This window comes from Myotis daubentonii, chromosome 18 (genome assembly GCF_963259705.1).
Source record: "Myotis daubentonii chromosome 18, mMyoDau2.1, whole genome shotgun sequence".
Taxonomy (NCBI): domain Eukaryota; kingdom Metazoa; phylum Chordata; class Mammalia; order Chiroptera; family Vespertilionidae; genus Myotis; species Myotis daubentonii.
The window spans coordinates 30,678,093-30,702,947 of NC_081857.1; the positions used below are offsets into that span (position 1 = coordinate 30,678,093).

Below are 24,855 nucleotides of genomic sequence, written 5' to 3' on the forward strand. Positions count from 1 at the left end.
CATATAATTACCAAGGTAAATTTGTTAAAAGAATCAGTATGATATGTTCTTAATACTCAGTGGGATGTTTTGGGAATTAATTTGTTTGAATCAACCACACTAGTATTTCTCTTCATTGATGTACATAATAAATAGTTGTCTTGTGCCAATACTTACTGAAGATGAAAAGGAAAAATCTGCTGTTTTTTTGGCCTCAAGTTAGACCAGGGCAGACAGGCAGTCAACAAAATACATATTAGCAAGCTAGTTCATAGATAGTCAGCATTATTGAAGATAGAAAAGAAGTAAAACATTTTACAATCCACCCAGGAAGAAGCTAATGTGTGAAACACTGCATGATCCTATATAATAAAAGCCCAATATGCTAAGTATCCAACTGTTCGTTCAACTGTTTGACCAGTCACTATGACACACACTGACCACCATGGGGTAGACACTCCAACCGGTAGGTTAGCTTGCTGCTGGGGTCTAGCCAATTGGGACTGGGAGAGACGGGCCGGACATGCCCTGGAGCCCTCCCGCTGTCCCTCCCCAGCCCTGATCATGCACCGGTGGGGTCCCTTGGCCTGGTCTGTGCCCTCTCACAATCTGGGACCCCCTCGGAGGGGTGTTGGAGAGCCGGTTTTGGTCTGATCTCCGCAGGTCAGGCCGAGGGACCCCACTGGTGCACAAATCTGTGCACCAGGCCTCTAGTATTAAATATAAGAGCAGTATGAGTTCAGAGTAAAGAAAAATGGAAGTGGTTTCAAGTTTTCATTAAGGACTAGGGATTTGACTTGGGTTTGTTTATTTTTTAAATTGATTTCAGAGAGGAAGGGAGAGGACTTTGTATTATACATGAATAGAGTTTTGGTTATAATCAACTTTTTTTGAAATATATTTTATTGATTTTTTTTATTGATTTTTTTTTATAGAGAGGAAGGGAGAGGGATAGAGGGTTAGAAACATTGATGAGAGAGAAACATCAATCAGCTGCCTCCTGCACACTCCCTATTGGGGATGTGTTCGCAACCAAGGTACATGCCCTTGACTGGAATCGAACCTGCGACTTCAATCCTCAGGCCGATGCTCTGAGCCAAACGATTAGGGTGGTTATAATCAAATTTTAAAAATATTTTGTGCCGTGGCCGGTTTGGCTCAGTGGATAGAGCGTCGGCCTTCGGCCTGAGAGGTCCCGGGTTCGATTCCGGTCAAGGGCATGTGCCTTGGTTGCAGGCACATCCCCAGTGGGAGGTGTGCAGGGGGCGGCTGATTGATGTTTCTCTCTCATCGATGTTTCTAACTCTCTATCTCTCTCCCTTTCTCTCTGTAATAAATCAATAAAATATATATATAAAAAATATTTTGTTAATTAAAGATATGTGCATAGTTATTCTGCATAGTTATTAGGTACTAGTGGCTCGGTGCATGAAATTCGTGCATAGGGGTTGGGGGGAGGGTGTCCCTCAGCCTGGCCTGCACCCTCTCCAGTCTGGGATCCCTCTCGCAATCCAGGACTGCTGGCTTCTAACTGCTCACCTGCCTGCCTACCTGATTGCCCCTAACCACTCTGCATGCCAGCCTGCTCGTCCCCAACTGCCCCCCACTGCCAGCCTCGCCCCCAAATGCCCCCCCTGCCAGCCTGATCACCCCCAACTGCTCCCTGCTGCTGGCCTGCTTGCCTCCACCTTCCCTCCCCACTGGCCTGCTCACCCCCAATTGCCACCCTGCTGGCCTGCTCACTCCGAACTGCTCCCCCCCGCAGTCCTGATCACCCCCAACTGACCCCTACTGACGGCCTGCTCGCCCCCAACTGGCCCCCCTGCTGGCCTGCTCACCCCTAACTGTCCCCCCCTCGCCGGCCTGATCACCCCCAATGGCTGCCCTCTCCTTTTGGCCTCTAACCACCTCTACCTCGGCCCCACCACCATGGCTTTGTCCAGAAGAATGTTTGGAAGGTCTCCTGGAAGGTCTCCCAGTCTAATTAGCATGTTACCCTTTTATTAGTATAGAGGCCTGGTGCATGGGTGGGGGCTGGCTGGTTTTCCCTGAAGGGTGTCCCGGATCAGGGTGGGGGGGTTCCCTTGGGGTGTGGGGCGGTCTGGGTGAGGGGCCTGTGGTGGTTTGCAGGCCAGCCACACCCCCATGGGGTGAGGGTCCCCGCTGCCGGGGGGCATGGCCAGTCTGGGTGAAGGGCTGAGGGCTGTTTTCAGGCTGGCCATGCCCTCCAGTGACCCAGGCCCCCAGCCCCTCCTTGAGCGGAGGCCAGGGCAGGCTGGAAGCCTGGGTGGCCCCCAGCGACCTAGGCCCCCAGCCACTCCTCCATCGCTGGGGGCATCCCAAGCCTCCTGCTTGCTCCAGCTCCGTGGCCTCTGCCATCTTTGTTGGGTTATTTTGCATACTCACCCTGATTGGCTGGTGGGCATAGCAGAGGGACAGTCAATTTGCCTGTTTCCCTTTTATTAGTGTAGATAGATTTGATATTCCTCTTTTCACCAGCATTGTTATTAGTGAAATATGATGAAATTTGAAAGAGTAAATGTTACAAAAGAGCCATGATTGTTTAAGACTGTAATATATAGACTTATTGAAGATAGAGTTGGTTAACATGGAATGGAAGTAAAAGATTCCTTTCCCTTCACATCTTAGATCATTGCTTGGTGTTATATAGTATAGTAAAATATGTGCAAGGTGTTAGCAATATTGAGGAAGGGCAGTATAAAATGTAGCCATATATAGGGGTATTTTCTTTTTAATTTTTAATGTATTAATTTGAATAAGTACCCAAGTCAAATTCTAAAAAGTGTACAAGTATAAAAATAAACTCTTCTGCCCTAGCTGGTTTGGCCCAGTGGATAGAGTGTCAGCCTGTGGACTGAAGGGTCCTGGGTACGATTCCAGTCAAAGGCACATGCCCCGCTTGTGGACTGGATCCCCAGTAGGGGTTGTGCAGGAGGCAGCCAGTCGATAATTCTCTCTCATCATTGATGTTTCTATCTCTCTCTCCCTCTCCCTGCCTCTCTGAAATCAATAAAAGTATATTTTAAAAAAATAAACTCTTCAATCATGACTGTCCCTGTCTCTCATGATCCTTTGGTTTCCTTTTGTAGCAGTTTCTTGTATTCCTTCCCAGAGTTATTCTCTAGAAATATAAAGTACATGCTCATTTGTATTTTTTGTACAGATATAGCACACTAGACCCATTGTATCTTGTGTTTTTCACTTTATATCTTGGAGATAGATCTAGATGAGGTATAGAACATCCTTGTATTTTTTTATGTACTATTCAGTTGGTAGAGGTAACATACTTTATTTAGCCAAGTCCCTATTAATTGACTTACGATATTTCCAGACTTTTGTCGGAAATAGTGTTGCAAAGAATATCTTTATAGCCTTTGTACATAGGGGCAAGCATATCTGTGGGATAAATTCTCAACAGTTTGGAGACTGCATTGCAGAGTGGTGAAACTAGAGGCAGAGATCAGTTAATTAGGTTATAGTAATAATGAGAAAATGAAGTAAGGTGGTAGCAAAAGGAGTGGGAAGGGAGAGAATGAATTATGAATTATATATATGTAGTCCATCAATTCTGAGATGTACGTTGTTTTTCACATTTTAACATGTTCGAAATCTGTGCATTTTACAGTTGATGGTTTCATATGACTAATTGGAAGTACTTATTCTTGGTGATATATTAAATGGTACATGTTATAAAGAGTGGTTTTTTAAATTCAAAAAAATACAGTAATAAAGGAGGTAGGATTCACAAGACTTACATGTGGTAATTAAGGGGAAGCAAAGGTCAAAGTTGACATACTTTTTCTCTACTTTTAGTATGTAAACCATTTTTCTATTTTCTGTATGGTCTTTATTTTTGATTAGTGGTTAATTAATTTTGTTAATTAACCAACTCCACTATTGGTGGATGTTTATTTATTTATTTTTATTAAATATATTTTTATTGATTTCAGAGAGGAAGGAAAAGGAGAGAGAGATAGAAACATCAATGATGAGAGGGAATCATTGATCGGCTGCCTCCTGCATGCCCCCCACTAGAGACCGAGACTGCTACCCAGGCATGTGCCCTTAACCAGAATCAAACCCGGGACCCTTGAGTACACAGGCCGATGCTCTATCCACTGAGCCAAACTGGCCAGGGCTATTGGTGGATATTTAGATTCTATGTTTCTTTGACTCTTTATTGATCATTGGTAACACTGAACAGTTTTCTGTTTAGAATTAGGGAACGTTTGGATTTAGTAGATTTCTAGATAATTGTATATAACAATATTTAACAAATGAGTGGCAAATTATTTAAAGAACTTCTGAGTTGATATCTTTGAATGCTAAGAGACAACTTTTCGTGATTCCCAACCTCGTGTATATATGTATATGTATGTATGTATGTATGTATGTATGTATGTTATATACTGTAACGTAGTATATAATTACATAGAGTGAATCATTCAGAAATTAAATCAGTTGGATGTTTTGATGCTTGAAACACCCACAGATTTAGGAATATTCAAACTTGCTGGTTCTTCTGTTTCTTTTCATCTTTGTGAAGATAATCTTATTATTTCTTTCAGTTCTTTGTTAGTCAGTATTTCTCTATGGCCTCCAATTTTATCTTGAAATTTAATTGCCTTTGTCCCTGAACACTTGGTTAACTTTGTTGTTAATTGTTTTTGTTCTTAAACTCTGGCTCAGTACTTACGGATGAATTCTTGTAAGTTAAATGTAAATATGATTTGACTTCCATTAACCTATAGCTCTTGAGATCTCTAATTTCTGTATTGGGATATTCTTTGTGCTTTATTTTATGGAGCATATTAATATATGAGACTTGGCTATTGAGGACGGTTCTCCAAACCATGGCATCACACCACTGAGTTAGTACATCGTTTCCAAGTCTCAACAAGAATACCTCATCACGAGGGAGTTCCAGGTACATTTCAAGTATGTTGATGAATCTGTTCCCAGATAAAACTAATTGTAAATCTGAGCCCTCAAGCAAAATATTAAGCTATTAGGCCGAAACCGGTTTGGCTCAGTGGCTAGAGCGTCGGCCTGGGGACTGAAAGGTCCCAGGTTCGATTCCGGTCAAGGGCATGTACCTGGGTTGCGGGCACATCCCCAGTAGGAGATGTGCAGGAGGCAGCTGATCGATGTTTCTCTCTCCCTTCCTCTCTGTCAAAAATCAATAAAATATATTTTAAAAAAAAAGCTATTAGTTTTTTTTAAAATAGTAAAACAATTTAGATGATGTATGATAGAATTGTGCATCTTAAACCTACATAATTTTATTAACCACTGTCACCCCAATAATTCAATTTTAAAAATTCCTTTTAAAAAAAAACATGGCCAGTTTTGCTCAGTGGACAGAGTTTTGGCCCCTGGACAGAAAGGTCTTAGGTTTGATTCCTGGTCAAGGGCATGTACCTTAGTTGTAGGCTCGATCCCTGGCCCCGCTCGGGGGCATGTGTGGGAGACAGCCAGTCAATATGTTTCTCTCACATTGATGGTTCTCTCAGCTGCCTTATGGGATTATTAACCAAACTGAATAGAAAACTACTTATTATTCTTCATTCCTTTTCCTCTTTTCATTGTATCTTCTTTCTCTTATAATTTATTCATTTAAAAAGTAGTTATGAAAGCCTGCTGTGTGTAGATGCTGAGAATTCAACCATAAACAAAACTGACAAAAAAATCCTTCCCTTGCATGAGGCTTATATTCTCACTAGGGGCCCAGTGCACGAAGATTCGTGCACAGGGGGTGGGTCCCTTAGCCCGACCTGCACCCTCTCCAATCTGGGAGCCCTCAGGGGAGCCCTTTCCAATCCGGGAGTTTCTGTTTGTCTTTGCAATCATATGAGCGAATTGTCTGAGACCCAAACCCAGTTTGGTTTGTTGCTCAGAGAATAATAGAGGCTTTTCTTTCTTTTTTTTTTTTTTTTTGCTTCATTGGTGGAGATTTCCTGGAAGTTTTAGGATATCTTCCCTTTAATTTTTCCTAGACACTATGATTTTACTTATGTCTCTCACCTTTGCTTTCCCTCCACCCCCCACCACAACAGTAACTTGCTCCAGGCTCACTTTGCTCTAGTGTCTAGGACTGTGGTTGGCAAACTGTGGCTCGCAAGCCACATGCGGCTCTTTGGCCCCTTGAGTGTGGCTCTTCCTAAGCCTTAGGAGTACCCTAATTAAGTTAATAACAGTGTACCTACCTATATAGTTTTAAGTTTAAAAAATTTGGCTCTCAAAAGAAATTTCAATCATTGTACTGTTGATATTTGGCTCTGTTGACTAATGAGTTTGCCGACCACTGGTCTAGGAGATCCGTCTGCCACCAGAACTACAATTCCCAGCATTCCTGGTGCTCCCCTGCGCTCTTGGTTTTCCCTTCCTGCTCTGTCTCCGTCCCATGGCCTCCCCACTCTGCCAAGTCCTCCAAGCCGCCAGCTCTCCCTCTCTGCTCTCCGTCTGGCGGCTTGGGGAGCCAAGTTCCTCAAGCCACTCCACTCTCTGCTGGCTCTCCCGCTCTGCTCTCTGCCCGGTGGCTTGGGGGGCATGGCTCCCTCGGTCGCTGGGAGTGACTGAGGGAGCCACGTCCCCCCAAGCCTTCGGCTCTCCTGTTCTGCTCTCCGCCTGGCACCCGTGTATGCAAATCAACCCACTATCTTTGTTGGGTTAATTTGCATACTCGCTCCTGATTGGCTGGCGGGCATTGCGGATGGATGGTCAATTTACATGTTTCTCCTTTATTATATAGGATGGAAGGAGATAGGCAAAAAAATAAACAAATAAATTCTACAGTATATTGGGAAATCATGTATTATGTGGGAAAATAAAACAAGGAAGGATGATAGCAGTGCTGTTGGCTTGATGTTGTAGTTTTCCTGGTTAAGGAGTACAGGAAGTCACTGAGAAAATGACATGTGGGCAAATATTTAAAGGTGATGAGAGAGGTAAACTATAAGACTATATGGGAAAGGAATGTTTCAAGCAGAGGGAGCAGGGAGCTTAAAGGACCTGGAGGGGGGGAGTAGGCCAGGTGTATTGTAGGTCTTGTAGCAGCAAGGTGGCCAAAAAGGCTGGGATGGTGACCAGGACAGGGAATTGGAGACATAATGTGGGGCCAGATTATTTAGGACTTACAGGCCATTGTAAGGACTTTGATCTTTGCTCTGAGTAAGGAGGGGAGCCATTATTGGAGGGATTTAAGCAGTGGAGTAATATGATCATATTTCTATTTTAAAAGGATCAAGATCACTCTTCTGAGTTGAGATTAGACTGAAGTGAGGCAAACAAAGGTAGAAACAGGGAAACCAGTTAGAAGGCTACTACAGTAATTCAAGCAAAAGATGATTATGACTCAGACCAGGAGGCAATGGTAAGTAGTAGTTGGAGTCTGTATTTTTAAAATTTTGTATAGAAGCTTTTTATGGATTCTTGTTAGCCACAGAATAAAGGCTGAAACTTTTTAGCTCATTATTTAAGTCCCACCAGAATTTGTTATCTGGCAAAGATTCTCCCCTGTTCTTCCACCCAAACCTTCCTGGTCAGACAAATATAGAAATAGGTAATGGTTAAGAATATAGATTCTGGAGCCAAACTGTCTGTATTTAAATCCCAGCTTTACCACTTATTAGCTGTGAATAGGGACAATTCATTTAATTCTATCTCTTAAATGGAGCTAATAATAGTACTAGGGTTGTTGTAGGGACATCAGCTAAAATTTGTATCATCTTTAGAATAGTGCCTAGCACACAGAAAGGGATACATAAGTTTTTGTTAAATAAATTTAAAATTCTACTCTAAATTTCTCCCTCCTCCAAAACAAAAGACAATCATTGCACAGGCCTATTCAGCACCTTTGCTCAAGACTTGTTCTCACTGGAGTGCTCTTCCCCTTCTTTCCTGCCTATGAAAATTTAACTTCTTCATTAAACATTTAATATTAATTGAGCACCTATCAGACACTGAATTAGTCATTGAGGACACGGCAGTAAACAAGACAGAATCCTAGCCTTCAGGGAGTTTATACTCTAATGGAGAGTGCAAACCGATACACTGTAGTGTGGTAAGTGTTGACTGGGTAAATTCAGAGTTCACTAAAGGCATCGTCTTGTGGAGTTAGGGGAAGCTTCATCAAAGATGTGAGATGTCAGCTAAGACTTGAAGGAATTAGCCTGTTGAAATGGGTGTCAAGACGAGGGAAGGGGGTGAGGCTTGGAAATGAGAACAAAGTTTTGTTCACCAAACGAGCTTTAAGGGAGAGAGAGGCTAAAGTTGAGGCTAAACAGGTAAGCAAGAACTATGGTATAAGAGGGTTTGAAAAGCATTCAGGATGGGCCATCTCAAAAATCCATAGGCATCTTCCCAGATTACCTCAACCAACTTTTCTCATTCCTTCTGAATTTCTTAGTGCTCTGGCTAAAGTGGAGGGTTTGTTTACATTAGGGGAAAGTGGCAGTAACGTTGTTGGGGATGATTTGTTTTGGGCAGAAGTAGAAATGAGATGGAGGGTCAGAATCTGACATGGATTAAATTTAAAATTTTGTATGTTTCCCTGTGGATGAGTGGAAACACTAAAGATTATTCAGAGTGGATTATCATAGAAAAGGAAAGTTCTCAGAGACAGAGAGGGAGAGATTTCTGGGAATTGTAATTCATTAAAGATAAAATTTGATTTTGAAGGGGAAGAGATGAGACTAGAACAGAATGTAAGATCCAGATCATAAATAGAGTCTAAGGTATTTGGGCATTTTCCAGTAAGCAATTGGAAATCATTGGCAGATTTGATACCAGAAATAACTGGACAGTTTTGCATATTAGAAGATGAATTTAGCAACAATGTAGAGAATAAATTTGGGGTGCCCAAATCTAGAAGCAAGATCACTAGTTGGGAGGCTATTGAAGTAGTAGTCTAGGTCAAAGGTGATGGACCCAACAAAGAGCTATAGTAGATAGAGAAGGAGAAGAGGGATAAATTTGATATTATTGGAGACAAAATTGACTAGACTTGGAGATTTAACAAATGGGGGCTGAAGGGTAGGGAGGAGGAGGAGTCAAAAAAAATTGCTAAAATTCTGGCTAAATACAGGAGCAGTAACAGATGGAAGAGGAGGAAGATTAATATTAGTAAAATTGAAAAATCAAGTTCAGGGTGCCTCTGAGACTTAGCATTGATTGATAAAGGGAAATGCAGGCTTGAAAAGTATGGATATGGGAGTCATGGATACATAGGTGGTAGTAGTTAAAGGCATGGAAGTGAATGATTATGCTGGTAGCCATTTTCTGTGTGCTAAGCACTCTCCTTAATGCTTTATATACATTGTTTTATTTGTTTTAAAATGTTTTTGTTGATTTTAGAGAGTGAGGAAGGGGAGAGAGAGAGAGAAACATCAATTCGAGAGAGAAACATCTATTGGTTGCCTCCCGAATGCACCTGACTGGGGATCAAATCCTCAGCCTTTTGGTGTATGGAACGAAGCTCCAACCAGCCAAGCCACCTGTCCGTATACATTGATTTATTTAATTTTTTTTAAAATATATTTTATTGATTTTTTACAGAGAGGAAGGGAGAGAGATAGAGAGTTAGAAACATCGATGAGAGAGAAACATCGATTAGCTGCCTCCCGCACATCCCCCACCGGGGATGTGCCCACAACCCAAGTACATGCCCTTGACCGGAATCGAACCTGGGACTTTTCAGTCCGCAGGCCGACGCTCTATCCACTGAGCCAAACCGGTTTCGGCGATTTATTTAATTCTTATAACAACCTGTGAAGTTGTCATTCTGTAATTATGGAGTTAATAGAAGTTAAAGTGAAGACAGCGAGTACATAAAGCTCTTTCAGATTCCTGATTCTGAAAGACCTTACCTGACTCAGATAAGTTGATCTGGATGGGTTTAAATGTGGATGCTTTTTTTTGAGAGAACATAATTTCCATCTAATGATTTATGCTCTCTCTGTGAAATAGCATATAAGCTTATCTTCTGAGAGTGAGAAAGGAATGTGGTAACATAGAGGGCTTGACAAGAGTAGTAGAAATTTGAAATAGCTTTTACAGTAAATGAGAGAAAATGCTGATTAAAGACATGTGGAAGGACAGTAGCATTGAGGGCCCAGCTGAAGGAGATTGAATTTATATGGTTTCAATCTTCCTGGTGATAGGATTTTTCTTCAACAGAACGTAGAGCGGAAATAAAGTTGTAGTGAAGGCATTCAATTAGATTGATCCAGATTTAAGATTTTGTTGAGAGCATGTGCTAGAAAGGCTAAATTTGAGGCAGGTGGGGGAACGATGATGAAGGTTTTGATAAAAGAGTTATTTCAATAATGGATCAGAAACTCTGGAATTGGTGGAGAAAGAATTTGAATACTGGAAGAGGCTGTAGAGAGAATAAAGAACTGAGATTCTGATGAAAGGGAAGAACAAAAGAGTGGTTCCGGGAGGATACTGAACTTGAGATCAAGAAATTGGAGGACTAGAAAATACTATGTATCATCCATGTGGATATTAAAATTGTCCAGGATAACAATGAAATTTGGGGTGACATTGCTCAAGGTTCCAGTTAGTAAGTTGATTGGGCCTAATCATGGGCCTTTGAAAAAAGTTGACTCAGGTGTGTTTTATGGGATCAAATTCATTTCCCAGGACCTTTGCTTGGTGATGCAAGTAGCAGCAGAACCTCTTTTCCAGTAGATGGAAGGACTTACATGTATCTGGACTGGTTGATGAAAGGAGTCTATCTACAATTATAAGGAATTTGCCTGAGGTCACATTCTGATTGGATTCTAGAAAAGCCCACGCTCTTTCCAGTAAACCTGGTGTTTTTGCAACAAGTTGAGCTGCTTCTACTCAATTTTTTTTATCTTTTCAAATGTTTGGGAGAGCAGTTTTTTTGTTTTTGTTTTTTAATTTTAGCTTCTCCAGAGTTAATGAGTTTTTTAGTGGCAAGCATCTATAAAGTGAAGTAGAAATCTATTCAAGGAGTACCTTAAACAAAAACTGAACCTGAAGCAGTCAAGGTTTTTAGACACTAGGTTCAGTAAGTTGATCATATTAGTTCATTTGCCTGTTCATCCATCCATCCAATAGCAGTTTGAGAACACTGTAGTTGGAATAAATTGAACTAAGTATAAATTGACTGATTTTGTTTTATTTATATCTTTTATCATCTCTAGCTGCCTATCCCCACCGTTTGAATCTCTTTTACCTTGCCAATGATGTCATCCAGAACTGTAAAAGGAAAAACGCAATCATATTCCGTGAATCATTTGCTGATGTACTTCCTGAAGCAGCTGCTCTAGTGAAGTAAGTAAATTCTTACTGGCCTTGGGATCTAAGCTTAGAAAATGTAGAATTTTAGATTCCATTTTTACCCATTACTAAGAACTGTAATAGTTGTACATGCTTAAGGATCCAAGAATATTTTGTCCAAGTTATTCATTGTAACTTTCCTGCTAATGTACGCATTTTTTTCTTTCAAAAACTCTGTTCCCTTTTTGAAAGTTTGTAATTTACAGTCTGCCTCTTCTGGCCTACCTTGCCATATGTACTGGTCATACTCTCTGGCTACTTCTTTCCAACTGCTTCTTCTGTTTTTGTGGGGGTTTTTACACATTTGCCTACTTTTTTTAGAGTCTATCTGAAATTTTGTTCCCTTCACGAAATCTGTGTAATTAAAGGGGAATGGAGCCGAAACCGGTTTGGCTCAGTGGATAGAGCGTCAGCCTGCGGACTGGAAGGTCCCAGGTTCGATTCCGGTCAAGGGCATGTACCTGGGTTGTGGGCACATCCCCGGTGGGGGATGTGCGGGAGGCAGCTAATCGATGTTTCTCTCCCATCAATGTTTCTGACTATCTCTCTCCCTTCCTCTCTGTAAAAAATCAATAAAATATATTTTAAAAAAAAATAAAGGGGAATGGAGATATTTATTCCCAACTCCATATTGATTTATTTCATTCTAAGCAAAATTATATCCAGCATTTTCCAAAATGCTGTAACACATATCTGATCTTATTTTTGCCCTGTACTAATTGTTTTTCTTGTGTTTTATCCATATTTGTAAGTTGTTTGGTACAAGAGACACACACACACACACACACACACAATTGGAAGGAAAATAATCATATGGAACAATCAAAATAGCTAAATATTTCCTCAAATTATATATTTATTAGCTTAATATATTTTTATAAATATATTAATATACTACTGATCCATTTGTTAGTATTAACCCCATCATAGCTAAATGATCCTTGTTCCTTCCTTTGGATTATTAACTTGAGATACCTACTTTGGTATTACAAAAGGTCAAAATATGGCCCTGCCTGAATGTACTAAGTCAGTGGTCGGCAAACTGTGGCTCGCAAGCCACATGCAGCTCTTTGGCCCCTTGAGTGTGGCTCTTCCACAAAATACTGACTTCTGCGCATGGGCCACGAAGTTTCAATCGCACTGTACGTGCGCGCCCACACGTGGTATTTTGTGGAAGAGCCACACTCAAGGAGCCAAAGAGCCACATGTGGCTTGCGAGCCGCAGTTTGCCGACCACTGTACTAAGTGATAAAGATTTATACACGTCAGGAATACATAAAATAGCAATTGCACCTAACATTTATTGAACACTTGAAATTGACCAGATATTTTACGAAGTGCTCTGTGTGCTTTGCGTCATTTAATCCTGAGAACAACTTTATAAAGTAGCTACTACTACTATTCCATTTTAAGGAGGAGGAAACTGGCTTAGAGAGAGTAAATAACTGGCCTAAGTTCTCACAGCTCCCTGGGTGGAGGGGGGGTGTCCTGTAGCATTCCCACCCAAGCCTGTCTACACTCCAAAGCCCATGTTCTTTGCCACTTACCCACTAGTATGTGCTGCCTCTTTACATATATAAACCCAGTAATTTTAAGTAAGAAAAGCAGTGTGCCAGGTGATCCCCACTTAGAGTTTCTGCTGTAAATGTCACTGTAGTCTTTTTAAAATTTAACCTAGTCTTCCCTAGACTTAAGATTTCATGACCTAATTCATGGTTGTCAGCTTTTATTTTGCAATGTGAAGATATTTTTTTAAACAACTACTTTGTATTTCTATTACTATTTCACAGTAAAAGATGGGAAGGACATAATCTCAAAATAAAGTACAGTCCTTTAAATTAAAATTTTAAGCTCTGAAAATGTTCTTAACTCAATGAAGGGTATCTTTAGAAACGTCTAGTAAATATCAGACTTAATGGTAAAATAATAAAAGCATTCCAAGATGGGTGCCTTCTATTATACTATTCCCTATTTTATTGGGTATCCCATTCATTTCTAAATAAATAAGAAGAATGCATTTAGAAGAGACAGAATTGTCTTTATTTGCATATCATATGATTACCCACATCAGGGGTGGGCAACCTTTTTCTGTAAAGGGTCAGGTAGTAAGCCTTTTAGGATTTGCAGGCCATAGGATCTCTGTCCCAAGTATTCAACTTTGCCATTCTTGCATGAAAGCAGCCATAGACAATACATAAATGGGATGGCTTTGTTCCAATAAAACTTTATTTACAGAAATAGGCAGCAGGCAAGATTTGGCTCAAGTTTGGTAGTTTACCAACCTGTGGCCTACATAGAATCAACTAATAAGAGAGTTCAGTTAAATAGCCAGATTCAAGTTCAACATGGACAAGCAGTACCTTTCCTATACTGTATATGTTAGCAGTAACCAATTAAAAAAATTTAAGTTCCAGGCAGGTAACATAGATGAGTGAAGTGAGTTGAATGTGAGGAATAGCCATCAAAAAGGGACAGCAGCTATTCTGCCTTAGCCCATGGCAGTAAAGAAATATGAGCCCAGTGTTAAAAACACTGCCAGACCTTGCAAAGACTTTTTTTTTCTCTTTAAACTAAGTCAAAATGTGGATTTTTATATGAAGTCTTCCATTTTTTAAATGTGTAAAACTAAATCACATTAAAAAAATATTTTTTGCCAAATAAAACACATCTGATGACTAAATTTGAGCCATAGGCAACCTATTAGAGACCTCTGTAGTAGGCATTATTTTATTCTTTTAGAACCTTTAAGGAGTTACTTGATTTCACTTGATTAAAAGTTGTTATGGGGTGAACTCACTGACGTCGTATGTTAAGGGAGATGGCCAGAGGGAAAATTAGTTCTTTTGGATGGGTTAGGGGACTTTTTCTTTCCAAATAATAATCTAATTATTCCAGTTCCTTTTTATTACAGTTCAGTTTATCCTTCCCTCACTGGTTTGAAATTTCATAGGTTGAGAACCTGGATGTGCTAGTTATTATTGTAATGAAAATATTCATGTGAGCCCTAGCTGGTGTGACTCAGTTGGTTGGAGTGTTGTCCCATACACTGAAAGGTTGCGGGTTCAATTCCAGTTGGGCACCTACCCAGATGCAGGTTTGATCCCAGGTTAGCGGTACTATAGGAGGCAACCAGTTGATGTTTCTCTCTCTCCTCTCTCTCCCTCTCTTTCTAAAAATGTGTGTGGGGGGGGGGGGCATAAATGAAGGTAACCTGATGATATTTATTTGCTATTTGTATCCTAGAGATCCTAGCTAAGGGGCAAAAATGCCAATTCATCTGCATGTATACATCATTGTGAGAACAGAATAGTTGAAATATCAATTTGAAGCACAGGGAAAGTGTCTTTATGAATGTCAGAGTTGAGTTACCACTTGGAAAACTAGGGATTATTCTTCCACTTCAATAAATTTTTTATTTCATTTTTTTACCAATAAGTTTTATACACATGTTATATAGGTTGTAGAAGAATCCCTATAACTGAAGGTCTGTTTGTATTATATCAGAACTTTCCTAATGCCTGTTTCTATCCCAGGTTTTCAGAAAAGGCAGTCATTTTTGCTTTTAAATTCTCTTCAATTGAACTGAAAAGTGCATTTATGCTGATTATTATCATCAGAGCTTAACGTGTTTCGTTTGTTTGTTTTTACTTCGATGGTATAAAGATGGATATATGACCTTTATTGGGAAAATATACCATGACAGATTTTTGGGAAATGATGAGGTTGGTACTCTGAAATAAACCCAGCTTAAGAGATTCTGATGACCTCATGGCTAGTTGTTAGTTAGTGAAGAAAGTCTTGAAACCTTTTGGAGTTTGAATTTTGGCAATTTTCTCACCTTCTTGCTAAAATGTCAGACTTGCCTTTCTGCTGTATTTACACACTTTCTCTCGGAGACTTATCTACTCATGGATTTAACTGTTACTCATGTACTAATAACTACTATATCTGTATCCCTAGATTTTTTACTATGTATTTGATTACTCTCTGGGAATTACTGCTTCATTGCTACCTGATGATATTCAGCTCAAAATGTCTAAAACAATAGTATACCTTATATTTGTATAAAGCCCTACTCCTATAATTTGTTGTGAAAGTATATTATATATTGAAATTGTTATACAATGTTATTTGAAACTCACAGTAACCAACTTTGCAGGTAAGCAGATTAGATTTTTTTTTTCCTTTTTACAAAATGAGAACACTGAAACTCAGAACAGTTAAGAAATTGCCCAAAGTAAAATGACAATTTAGTGAAAGAGCCGAGACTGAAACTGAGCTTTTTCTGACTCTTAGTCCTCTATTATTTTTACTCTAGTACATAGTCTTTCTAAACTTAATTTATAGGTGTGGGTGTTTTTTTTTTTTATCTTATAATGGTCCCTTAGTAATTTTAGATTCTTATCTCTTTATTTCTTAGTCACTTACTAGGGACTGATTCTTCTGTTGTTTCTTCCTCCTCTCTGCCTTTTAATTTCCCATTATCTCTATTTAATATATTGTATTATTATATCATCCTTTTAACTAGTTTCTCAGTTTCTGATATACTTTTCATTCACTTTAGGCTACATACACATTGATGTCCAGACATAATGGTTTAAGGCCATAGGCTCTGGAACCAAGGTACATGGGTTTGAATCCTGGTTTTGCCACCTTCCAGCTCTATAACTTTAGGCAATTTAAATTAGCCTCAGTTTTCTTATCTGTATAATGGAGTCAGTAATAAATAGTACCTACCTCACAGAAAGAGGGAACTGAGTTAACAGTACATATAAAGAGCTTAGAACAGTGACTGGCATATAATAAACACTTAATAAATGTTAGTTGCTGCTATGATGATGAGTCCGGCTGAGTAGAAGCTCTTTATTGATAACCTGACCAATAGAGTGTTGCTGGGGCACACTACCAAGAGCTGGCGTTTGATCTTGCTCTTCTTCTTCTACTGAGTCTTTTGTGGGTTCCTGGCTGCACTTTTCACATTCACAATGCTTCAGACTCAGAGCGATGAGGTTCCAAAATAGTGTGACCAGACTTCTAGTCCAGGACTTAGGGTTTTTCCGAAACTAGTGTCTATGTTGGAATATTCATTCAGTATGTTTGATCCAGAGTCCTATGAAAGGTACATTGAAAACACTATGGCCCTAGCCGGTTTGGCTCAGTGGATAGAGTGTCGGCCTGTGGACCAAAGGGTCCCGGGTTTGATTCTGGTCAAGGGCACATACCTTAGTTGCAGGCTCCTCTTCTGTCTGGGCCCTGGTCAGGGCTTGTGCAGGAGGCAACCAATCGATGTGCTTCTCTCACATTGATATTTCTTTTTGTCTTACCCTCTCCCACTCTCTCTAAAAAAAAAATCAATGGAAAAAATACCCTTGGTGAGGATTAAAAAATTAAATAAATAAAAAAGAAAACTTGATGAAGTTTCTAGAGATTTAGAAGAACAGAAGATTTCACAGTCTGTCCTGATGGAGTACTTTTTGAAGGGTCCAGTTTATGTTGCATGTCAGTTTCCCGTTATCGTACTTCAGGCATGCAATGGTATGGATGATCCTGACTGTCTCTCCAGGGGACACCTCAAGGAGAACTAAGGATAGAATGCTTCAGTATTCCTAAGAGTGACAACTCTTATCAGCTTATCCTCCCAGTTTTATTTTAGACAAAGTATTTTTCCATGTTATTGCATGTCTAGCTTGGCTTTGGTGCTAGTTGTACGCCAAAAGAAGTAATAGTCAAATGCAAGATTATTGGACACCTAACCTGAAAAACTATGATGATTGTGACAGGTTTTTAGGACAAGTTGTGTTCAAAATCACAATATATACATAGTAGGAGTTAGACTATTGCCACAGAGTAAACGTTGTATTGTCTTCATTTTGTATTAGCCGGAACTGGCATGCTAGAATCATGAGACCACCTTAGAGAAAGGGTGGGGTGGTACATACATTGGGATAACATCATGATGTGCTTCCTGATCATAGTGTTCAGTGTCCTCTGAAGTAACTGACTGTTGCCTCTGCTGCCTTTTGGAGCTGTTGTACAGCCACCGAATAGGGCCTGTGAACACCTGATTCTGAACATGTAGAATGGAGGTCTTGTCGTATTTTTATGTGGTTTAATTACTACATAAGCTTCATGTGCTGTGCTCTATAAACATTTTATAGATTGAACATGGGTTAACTGTCATATTTTTATGTCAGCAAAGTTTTAGGGATAAAATGGTACCTGATCGACATGCAGTGACTTGATAGCTGAAAAAATAAATGTGTGTGGAGAAGTTCTGTATCTGAAGAAGAAAAAAGAAAAGAAAAATGGATTTAAAAGGTTGTCTTAGAGGTCAGGGAGTGAAAAACAAGCCACAGAGTGGGAGAAAATATTGCAGTGCAATCAACAATGGGATCATAAAGAATTACAAAATAGGAAGAAAAAGGCCAAAAAACATAAAAGAGTTTACCTGGCACTTATTATACTAGAAATTAAAACAGAAATTGTTTAAATACCTATTAATTACTTTAAAATGCATATTTTTTTGCCCTAACTGGTTTGGCTCAATGGATAGAGCGTTGGCCTGTGGACTTAAGGGTCCCAGGTTCAATTCCAGTCAAGGGCATGTACCTTGGTTGCGGGCATATCCCCAGTAGGGGGTGTGCAGGAGGCAGCTGATTGATGTTTCTCTTTCATCGATGTTTCTAATTCTCCATCCCTCTCCCTTTCTCGCTGTAAAAAATCAATTAAAAAATATATATAAAATAATGAAATGTATATATTTTTTATTGATCTCAGAGAGGAAGGGAGAGGGAGAGAGAAATTGAAACATCACTGATGAGAGAGAATCATTGATTGGCTGCCTCCTGCATGCCCGCTTCTGGGGATTGAGCCCACAACCCGGGAAAAAGGGGACATCTGTAATACTTTCAACAATAAAGATAAATTAAAAAAATAAATAAATAAAAACATCCTCGGGTGAGAATTAAAAAAGAATTGTTAAGTAGGTAAAAGGTAGCTACTAACTACTAGAAAAGAATAAAAGAACTCTAAGGTACAGTGGGACTACTGGACCTGAGGGAAAAGTAAATGAGGAGCCCCCTCTTCTCCCAGCTGAGACTCAAACCTGAGGAAAGAGGGAATTGCTACCTGCACATGCTACTTGCCACTGTACTGGCTAAGAAACAGGTGGAGAGCACTCATCACTGAACTGCAAGAGCAACCCCCCACCAAGATGCCTGTATGCTTGCTGATCCACTTAAGAGCAGAATAGAGCACCAAAAGAATCCCTACAGCCAATTCCAGCCTCTCAGTGTCACTCTAGGGCCCTCTATTGGCAGAGTCTATCAAAGAGCTAAGGGTTCATTCTGGCTCCAGTAGCACCCAGAAGGGTGGCTTAGAGCAGAGAGGCAATAAATTAATATCTGGCACATATACATTTTAAAGTTCACCAATACCAAAATTAGCAAGATTGTGGCACAATGGGAACTCTCATATGCAGTTGGTTTGAGGGTTGGTGGGTATAAAACAACCTCCTTTTGAAAAGTTTGTTACAGCCCTGGCCGCTTTGGCTCAGTGAATAGAGCATTGGCCTGCGGACTGAAGGGTCCCAGGTTCAATTCTGGTCAAGGGCACATGCCCAGGTTGCGGGCTCAATCCCCAGTGTGGGGCATGCAGGAGGCAGCCGATCAATGATTCTCTCTCATTGACGTTTCTATCTCTCTCTCCCTCTCCCTTCCTCTTTGAAATCAATAAAAATATTTTTTAAGCCCTAACCGATTTGGCTCAGTGGATAGAGCATCAGCCTGTGGACTGAAGGGTCCCAGGTTTGATTCTGGTCAAGGGCATGTACTTTGGTTGCGGGCACATCCCCAGTAGGGAGTGTGCAGGAGGCAGCTGAATGATGTTTCTCTCTCATCGATGTTTCAAACTCTCTATCCCTCTCCCTTCCTCTCTGTAAAAAATCAATAATATATATATATATACATATATATATATATATATATATATATATATATATATATATATATTTAAAATGCCCATACCTTTAAAAAAATAAAGATAAAAAAATAAAAAGTTTGTTATGTACACCCTGTGATCTTGGGATTCCACCCCTAGTCTTTTAAAAGCCCTGAGAAACTTTTGTATATGTACAGCAAATTGATGGAAGAGAATTTTTATAGCAACAGTATTTGTGGTAATGAAAATTTGGAAACAGCCCAGATATATATTGCAAACTTATTTAAATCTTGGGGTATTAAATAAAATTTGGAAAACAACCCAGATATTATATACTGCAAACTTAAACCTTGGGGTATTAAAACTTTAAAATGTTAGAAGAAAATATGAAAAATTTTATGACAAAGGTAGTTAAAAAGCTCTTAAAACACAAAGAACAATAAATAAATGTATTTATGAATTTACTTACATCAAAATTAAACTTCTGTGTTATAGAATAAGCCATAAAATTAAAGACAAGTGACACACTAGGGAAGATATTTGTTATAAGCAAATAAAAAAGATAAGTTATAAAATGGTCATTATTTTAGGAGATACGGAGTAGCAAGTTTTTAGAGATAAAATTTATCTCCACTCTAATTTCTGAATTTTTAATTATTATTTTTTAAGCTTCACTTGATATTTTTCCCATTGATTTTTAGAGAGCGTGGATAGGGTGGGGAGAGAAAGATAGATTGACATGGAAGAGACACATTGATTGTTTGGCAAGAGTCTCAACCATGGCCGAGGATGAACCTGCAACCCAGATACGTGCCCTTGACTGGGAATTGAACCTGCGACCCTCCCTGTCCCACGGGCCAAGCTCTAACCACAGTACACACTGGCCAGGCCTAATTTCTGAGTATTTTAAAGTATTGCTAAGCCTTGTCTTATTCTGTACTCATACAATTGATTTTTTAGACCAGATTCTCTATTATTAGATTATATCTTATTAGAGTCAGTCTATCTTTTGAGAGGCTAGTTGTGTCAATGCATTCCCTGAGTGGCCCTCTCAACTTCATATCCATCAATAAGTTCAGTGTGTTGTCCATTGCCTCATCTGTGTCATTCATAGAACTGAATAAGAGTGCTTAAGATTTTAGTCCTAGACATGTAGATAAAACTTTTAAAATAAACATCAAAAGACATCTGGAAAATAATTTTGTTGATAACTTTATTTTTAGGCCTATAGTTTGAGATATATTAACATTTTTATCTATCTCACTTTTTCTTTCTCTTCAGGGATCCATCTGTCTCTAAATCTGTAGAACGAATCTTTAAAATCTGGGAGGACAGAAATGTTTACCCAGAAGAAATGATTATGGCATTAAGAGAAGCTTTGAGTAAGTGTCTTTTCTCTCCTAGAAGGAAATTTGAGTCATTGTTCAGACTTTAAAATTGTATATATTTTGTAGATTTGGTTTTGTTGTTTAATAATGAAATAGAAAGTTTTGGATCTGATCTTGTTTGTTTAAAATTAAATACTTATAAAAATCCGAATTAAAATTTAAGTAGAATTGGTTTGGGGAGGGTTGGATTTTGTTTTTATTGACTAAAGAAAGTCAAGCATATTAAGTGATGATGGTCATCTAATTATTCCATTTGCTTTACGTCAAGTGTTTAAACTGAAGTTCACTTTTTGTGCTTAATAATTACTGCCCTGTCCTCTTACTGTTCGAGAATTTTTGGACCGGATTTCAGTTTTCACTAAGTATTTGATATTAAGCATATATTGGCATTCTTTAGTCTCTATTTTGGTTTAGATTTACAGTAAGTGGCATGCATATTTTTTAAAAAGTTATTTAGTTCCTATGTATTAGATACATGCAATTAAGTCATGGAATAGAAGCTGGTGATATCTTAAATCATGACCATTATTGACTAGAAATTTGCTTTACAAATAGCAACTTCTAAGAAGCTGTTAAATTCTTCATTGGAATGTGTTAACTGGTATTTTTAAGCTTCCTGTCCTATTCTCAAAATCAGTCATTTCATTGACAGTAGATATCATGTTTATTTGACAGCTTCTTAGAGATCTGGTAGGTGTTTTATTTATTTATTTTTTAAATAAAAATGAAAGAAAAGGAAAGAAAGAAACAACACACAGTCTCGGATTGCCTTTTTTCGTGCTACAACTTTGACACTCAAGTGGACAGACAGAACAGCTTCCCATAATGCCAGATTGCAAAAACTGAAATGTTTTCCAGGTACCACTTTCAAAACTCAGAAGCAGCTGAAAGAAAATCTGAACAAACAACCGAATAAGCAGTGGAAGAAATCACAAAGTAAGGAATAAAATCTCAACTAATATAAAATTAACTCCTCTTTTTGGAGCAGAAGAAAATGTAGACCATTTGACATCATACCTCGCATAAACTATGGGCAAACCTGTGTTTTCCAGGCCTGGGAGGCTCCCAGTGACTTACACTAAACAAGCCATCATGGAGTTACTTCTTAAAAACAAAACAAAACAAAAACTACTTTTAAACAAAGAAAATGCAGGAAGAGGGTTTAAATGAGTGAAGACTCAAGAGTAGTTGGGGGATTGAAAGAAGAAAATAAATACTTGATAGTGCCCAGGCTAACTCTCAGGTTCAAAGATATATGAAGTTAGAGGCAGCTGGCATTAAACAACAGAGCTGAAGAGGAGACTAGGCATTAAGAAGCATTTCTGTGGGAGCCATGAATCCTTCAGATTTGGGGATACACTCTACCAGATTAGACATGGGCCTCAGATCAGGCCAGAAGCTCATTCTCTAACAGGAGCTCCTGCTATGTTTATCATGTTTACCCAGCATGAGATCAAGGGAGTGGAATACTGCATGTAATAGGCTGCTGTGGGCCAAACAGGAGTATTGAGAAAGACCTGAAGGTGTGGAGGGAACAAGGTAAAGGACAGTGAGAATTGGGAGGTGAATCAAGACACTTGGGATGGTTTTGCTCCAGCAAGCATTTGATATTCGTCATGATTAAGGGAGTCCTCTATCTTCCTTTTGGGCATAAGTTGCATGCTTAGGAACAACAGGAGTCATCATTTCAGCCAAAGTTCCACCACAGTGGTAATGTACTTAGAACTTACTTTGCCTGTTTTTGCTATGAACTGAGTCACCAGAAAAAGAAATCCAAAGCTAAAATACATAGGAATAGAGTTGATGTTTGTAAATAATTTTCTTCAGCCGGTGCTCAGGATTAATTGGATGTCCTGCTCCTTAACACTCTTATTTTGAAGTATTGAGATCCTCTTACACTCAGTCAGACTAGGAAAAAGGGTACTTCATGTATCTCAGGATCTCCAAATCAATAATTCTAGGACTTTATGACTTAAAGGGCCTATTGGAGGTAAGTCGGTCAGTCATATGTTTTTCTATTGACCATGCTTGGGAATGTTTAAATTTCATATTCCACTATTCTAGATACTATGATTTAAATGTGCATGTTTGACATATGTTAAAAAGTACACCCTTAACTATAAGAGCTAAAATTTTTGCTGAATATTAGTCGATATTTTCTGTCTGTATTCTTAATGATGTTTTGTTTCATTCCAACAGCATCCACGAATCCAAAAGCTGCTCTCAAATCTAAGATAGTTGCTGAATTTCGAGTAAGTTACAGAATATGTTGAACATGGCCAAAGCATTATTTACCCTTTTTATGTTACAGCTTCCTGTGTAGTCCAGTAAGATTTATTTTTATTCAATTTGTACATCAATTATATTTTAAGTTCTAAGGGAATCCAGATTGGGATCAGATTACTTGAAGTTGTATCTGTTTCCCTAATGCAGCGGTTCTCAACCTGTGGGTCGCGACCCCTTTGGGGATCTAATGACCCTTTCACAGGGGTCGCCTAAGACCATCGGAAAACACATATATAATTACATATTGTTTTTGTGATTAATCACTATGCTTTATGTTCAATTTGTAACAATGAAAATACATCCTGCATATCAGATATTTACATTATGATTCATAACAGTAGCAAATTACAGTTATGAAGTAGCAACGAAAATAATTTTATGATTGGGGGTCACCACAACATGAGGAACTGTATTAAAGGGTCGCGGCATTAGGAAGGTTGAGAACCACTGCCCTAATGGAAAAAATAACCTTACAGAAAATCTGTTACAGGCTTAGTTCTATACTGAATCCCCCAGCAAGGGGTTCATCTTTCTTTGAAGCTCTACTAAATTAGAATTTGTGTACAGTTAGAATAATAAGGCTATGTTTATCTAATTAAAATGTAAAGATTTAAAGTGGACCTTTGTTTCATTCTTAACCTTATATCTATAAGTAGCTTTGAATAACTAAGGAAAATGGCCTTTTTTTTTTTTTTTAATCCTTACCTAAGGATATGTGTTGATTGATTTTAGAGAGAGAAGATTGATTTTAGAGAGAGAAGAAGGGAAAAAGAGAGAGAAACATCGATTGGTTGCTTCCTGTACATGTCCTGGCCCAGGATCGAACCCGCAACTTATGTATGTACCCTGACTGGGAATCAAACCCGCAAGCCTTTTGGTGTATGGGACAAGGCTCCAACCAACTCACCCACCCAGCCAGGGCAGGAAAAGGATCTTTTAAAGTATAAGACTAAAAGAATATTTTGACATGAGAATTGCTATTGATATCTCTGATTATGAGGAAATGTGAAGGGTTTTATTAGGTTTTAATGGGGAAAAATAAATAAATCAGTGATCTTGTGAATGAAATTTGACTCTGCTCTGTGTTCAGTCTCAGGCCCTCATTGAAGAGCTGTTGCTATACAAGCGCTCAGAAGATCAGATAGAATTGAAGGAAAAACAGCTGTCAACTATGCGGGTGGATGTGTGTAGCACAGAAACTCTCAAATGCTTAAAAGGTAACACTTATATCCTTTTAACAAGAACAACTCAGATTTTCTTCCCAGATCTGTCATTTTCAAGTAAGACTGGCTTCTTCCATAAAGAGAACCCTCAGTTGATTGTAGAGAGCAGTTGTGCCAGCTCTGGTTTCCCAGGTACTGATTATATGCATATACATTTCGTAAGTAAATTTCTGTCCTTCACCTGTGCACATTAAACTCTCACAGTTTTATATGTCAATTATATCTCAAGAAAGCTGGAAAAAAATAAGTTTAAAAACCCAAAGAAATAAATTCTGTCATTTTCCTCATTTCTGGTGCTTTCTTGATATATTAGGTTATATATAGGCAGGTGTATTTCAAATATGTGATTAACTGGTTTGAGTATGCTCTTTAATACGGTCACTGTAATGCCTCATAAACTCTAGTTAGTTGCTCTCTTGTCCTTTCATTGTAAATTATAAATAATAGTTTTTGTTTTGTTTTTGTGTGTTAATCCTCACCTGAGGATATTTTTTTTCATTGCTTTTCAGAGAGTGGAAAGGATGGGGAGAGAGAGAGAGAGAGAGAAACATTGATGTGAGAGAGAGACACATAGACTGGTTGCCTCCCACATGGGCCCCATAGCGGGTGGGGAGCAAACCCCCAACCCAGGCATATGCCCTTGACTGGGAATCAAATCCGTGACCCTTAGGTGCTTGGGTTGACGCTCTAACCACTGAGAAACCAGCCAG

General features: G+C 39.0%; 1 protein-coding gene across 8 annotated transcripts in view; it reads left to right on the forward strand.

Moving 5' to 3' along the window:
- RPRD2 (regulation of nuclear pre-mRNA domain containing 2) overlaps positions 1-24,855 on the forward strand; it is a 67,252-nt gene that overhangs the window by 12,881 nt on the left and 29,516 nt on the right. For 5 of the 8 annotated variants that reach the window (XM_059673182.1, XM_059673181.1, XM_059673184.1 and 2 more), the window contains exons 2-6: positions 11,175-11,304; positions 20,530-20,630; positions 21,495-21,572; positions 22,836-22,888; positions 24,013-24,139. In XM_059673182.1, the coding sequence (XP_059529165.1) occupies positions 11,175-11,304; positions 20,530-20,630; positions 21,495-21,572; positions 22,836-22,888; positions 24,013-24,139 (489 nt within the window). The remainder of the gene's footprint in view (positions 1-11,174; positions 11,305-20,529; positions 20,631-21,494; positions 21,573-22,835; positions 22,889-24,012; positions 24,140-24,855) is intronic. The other 3 variants (XM_059673183.1, XM_059673187.1, XM_059673189.1) reach the window with 1 other exon arrangement.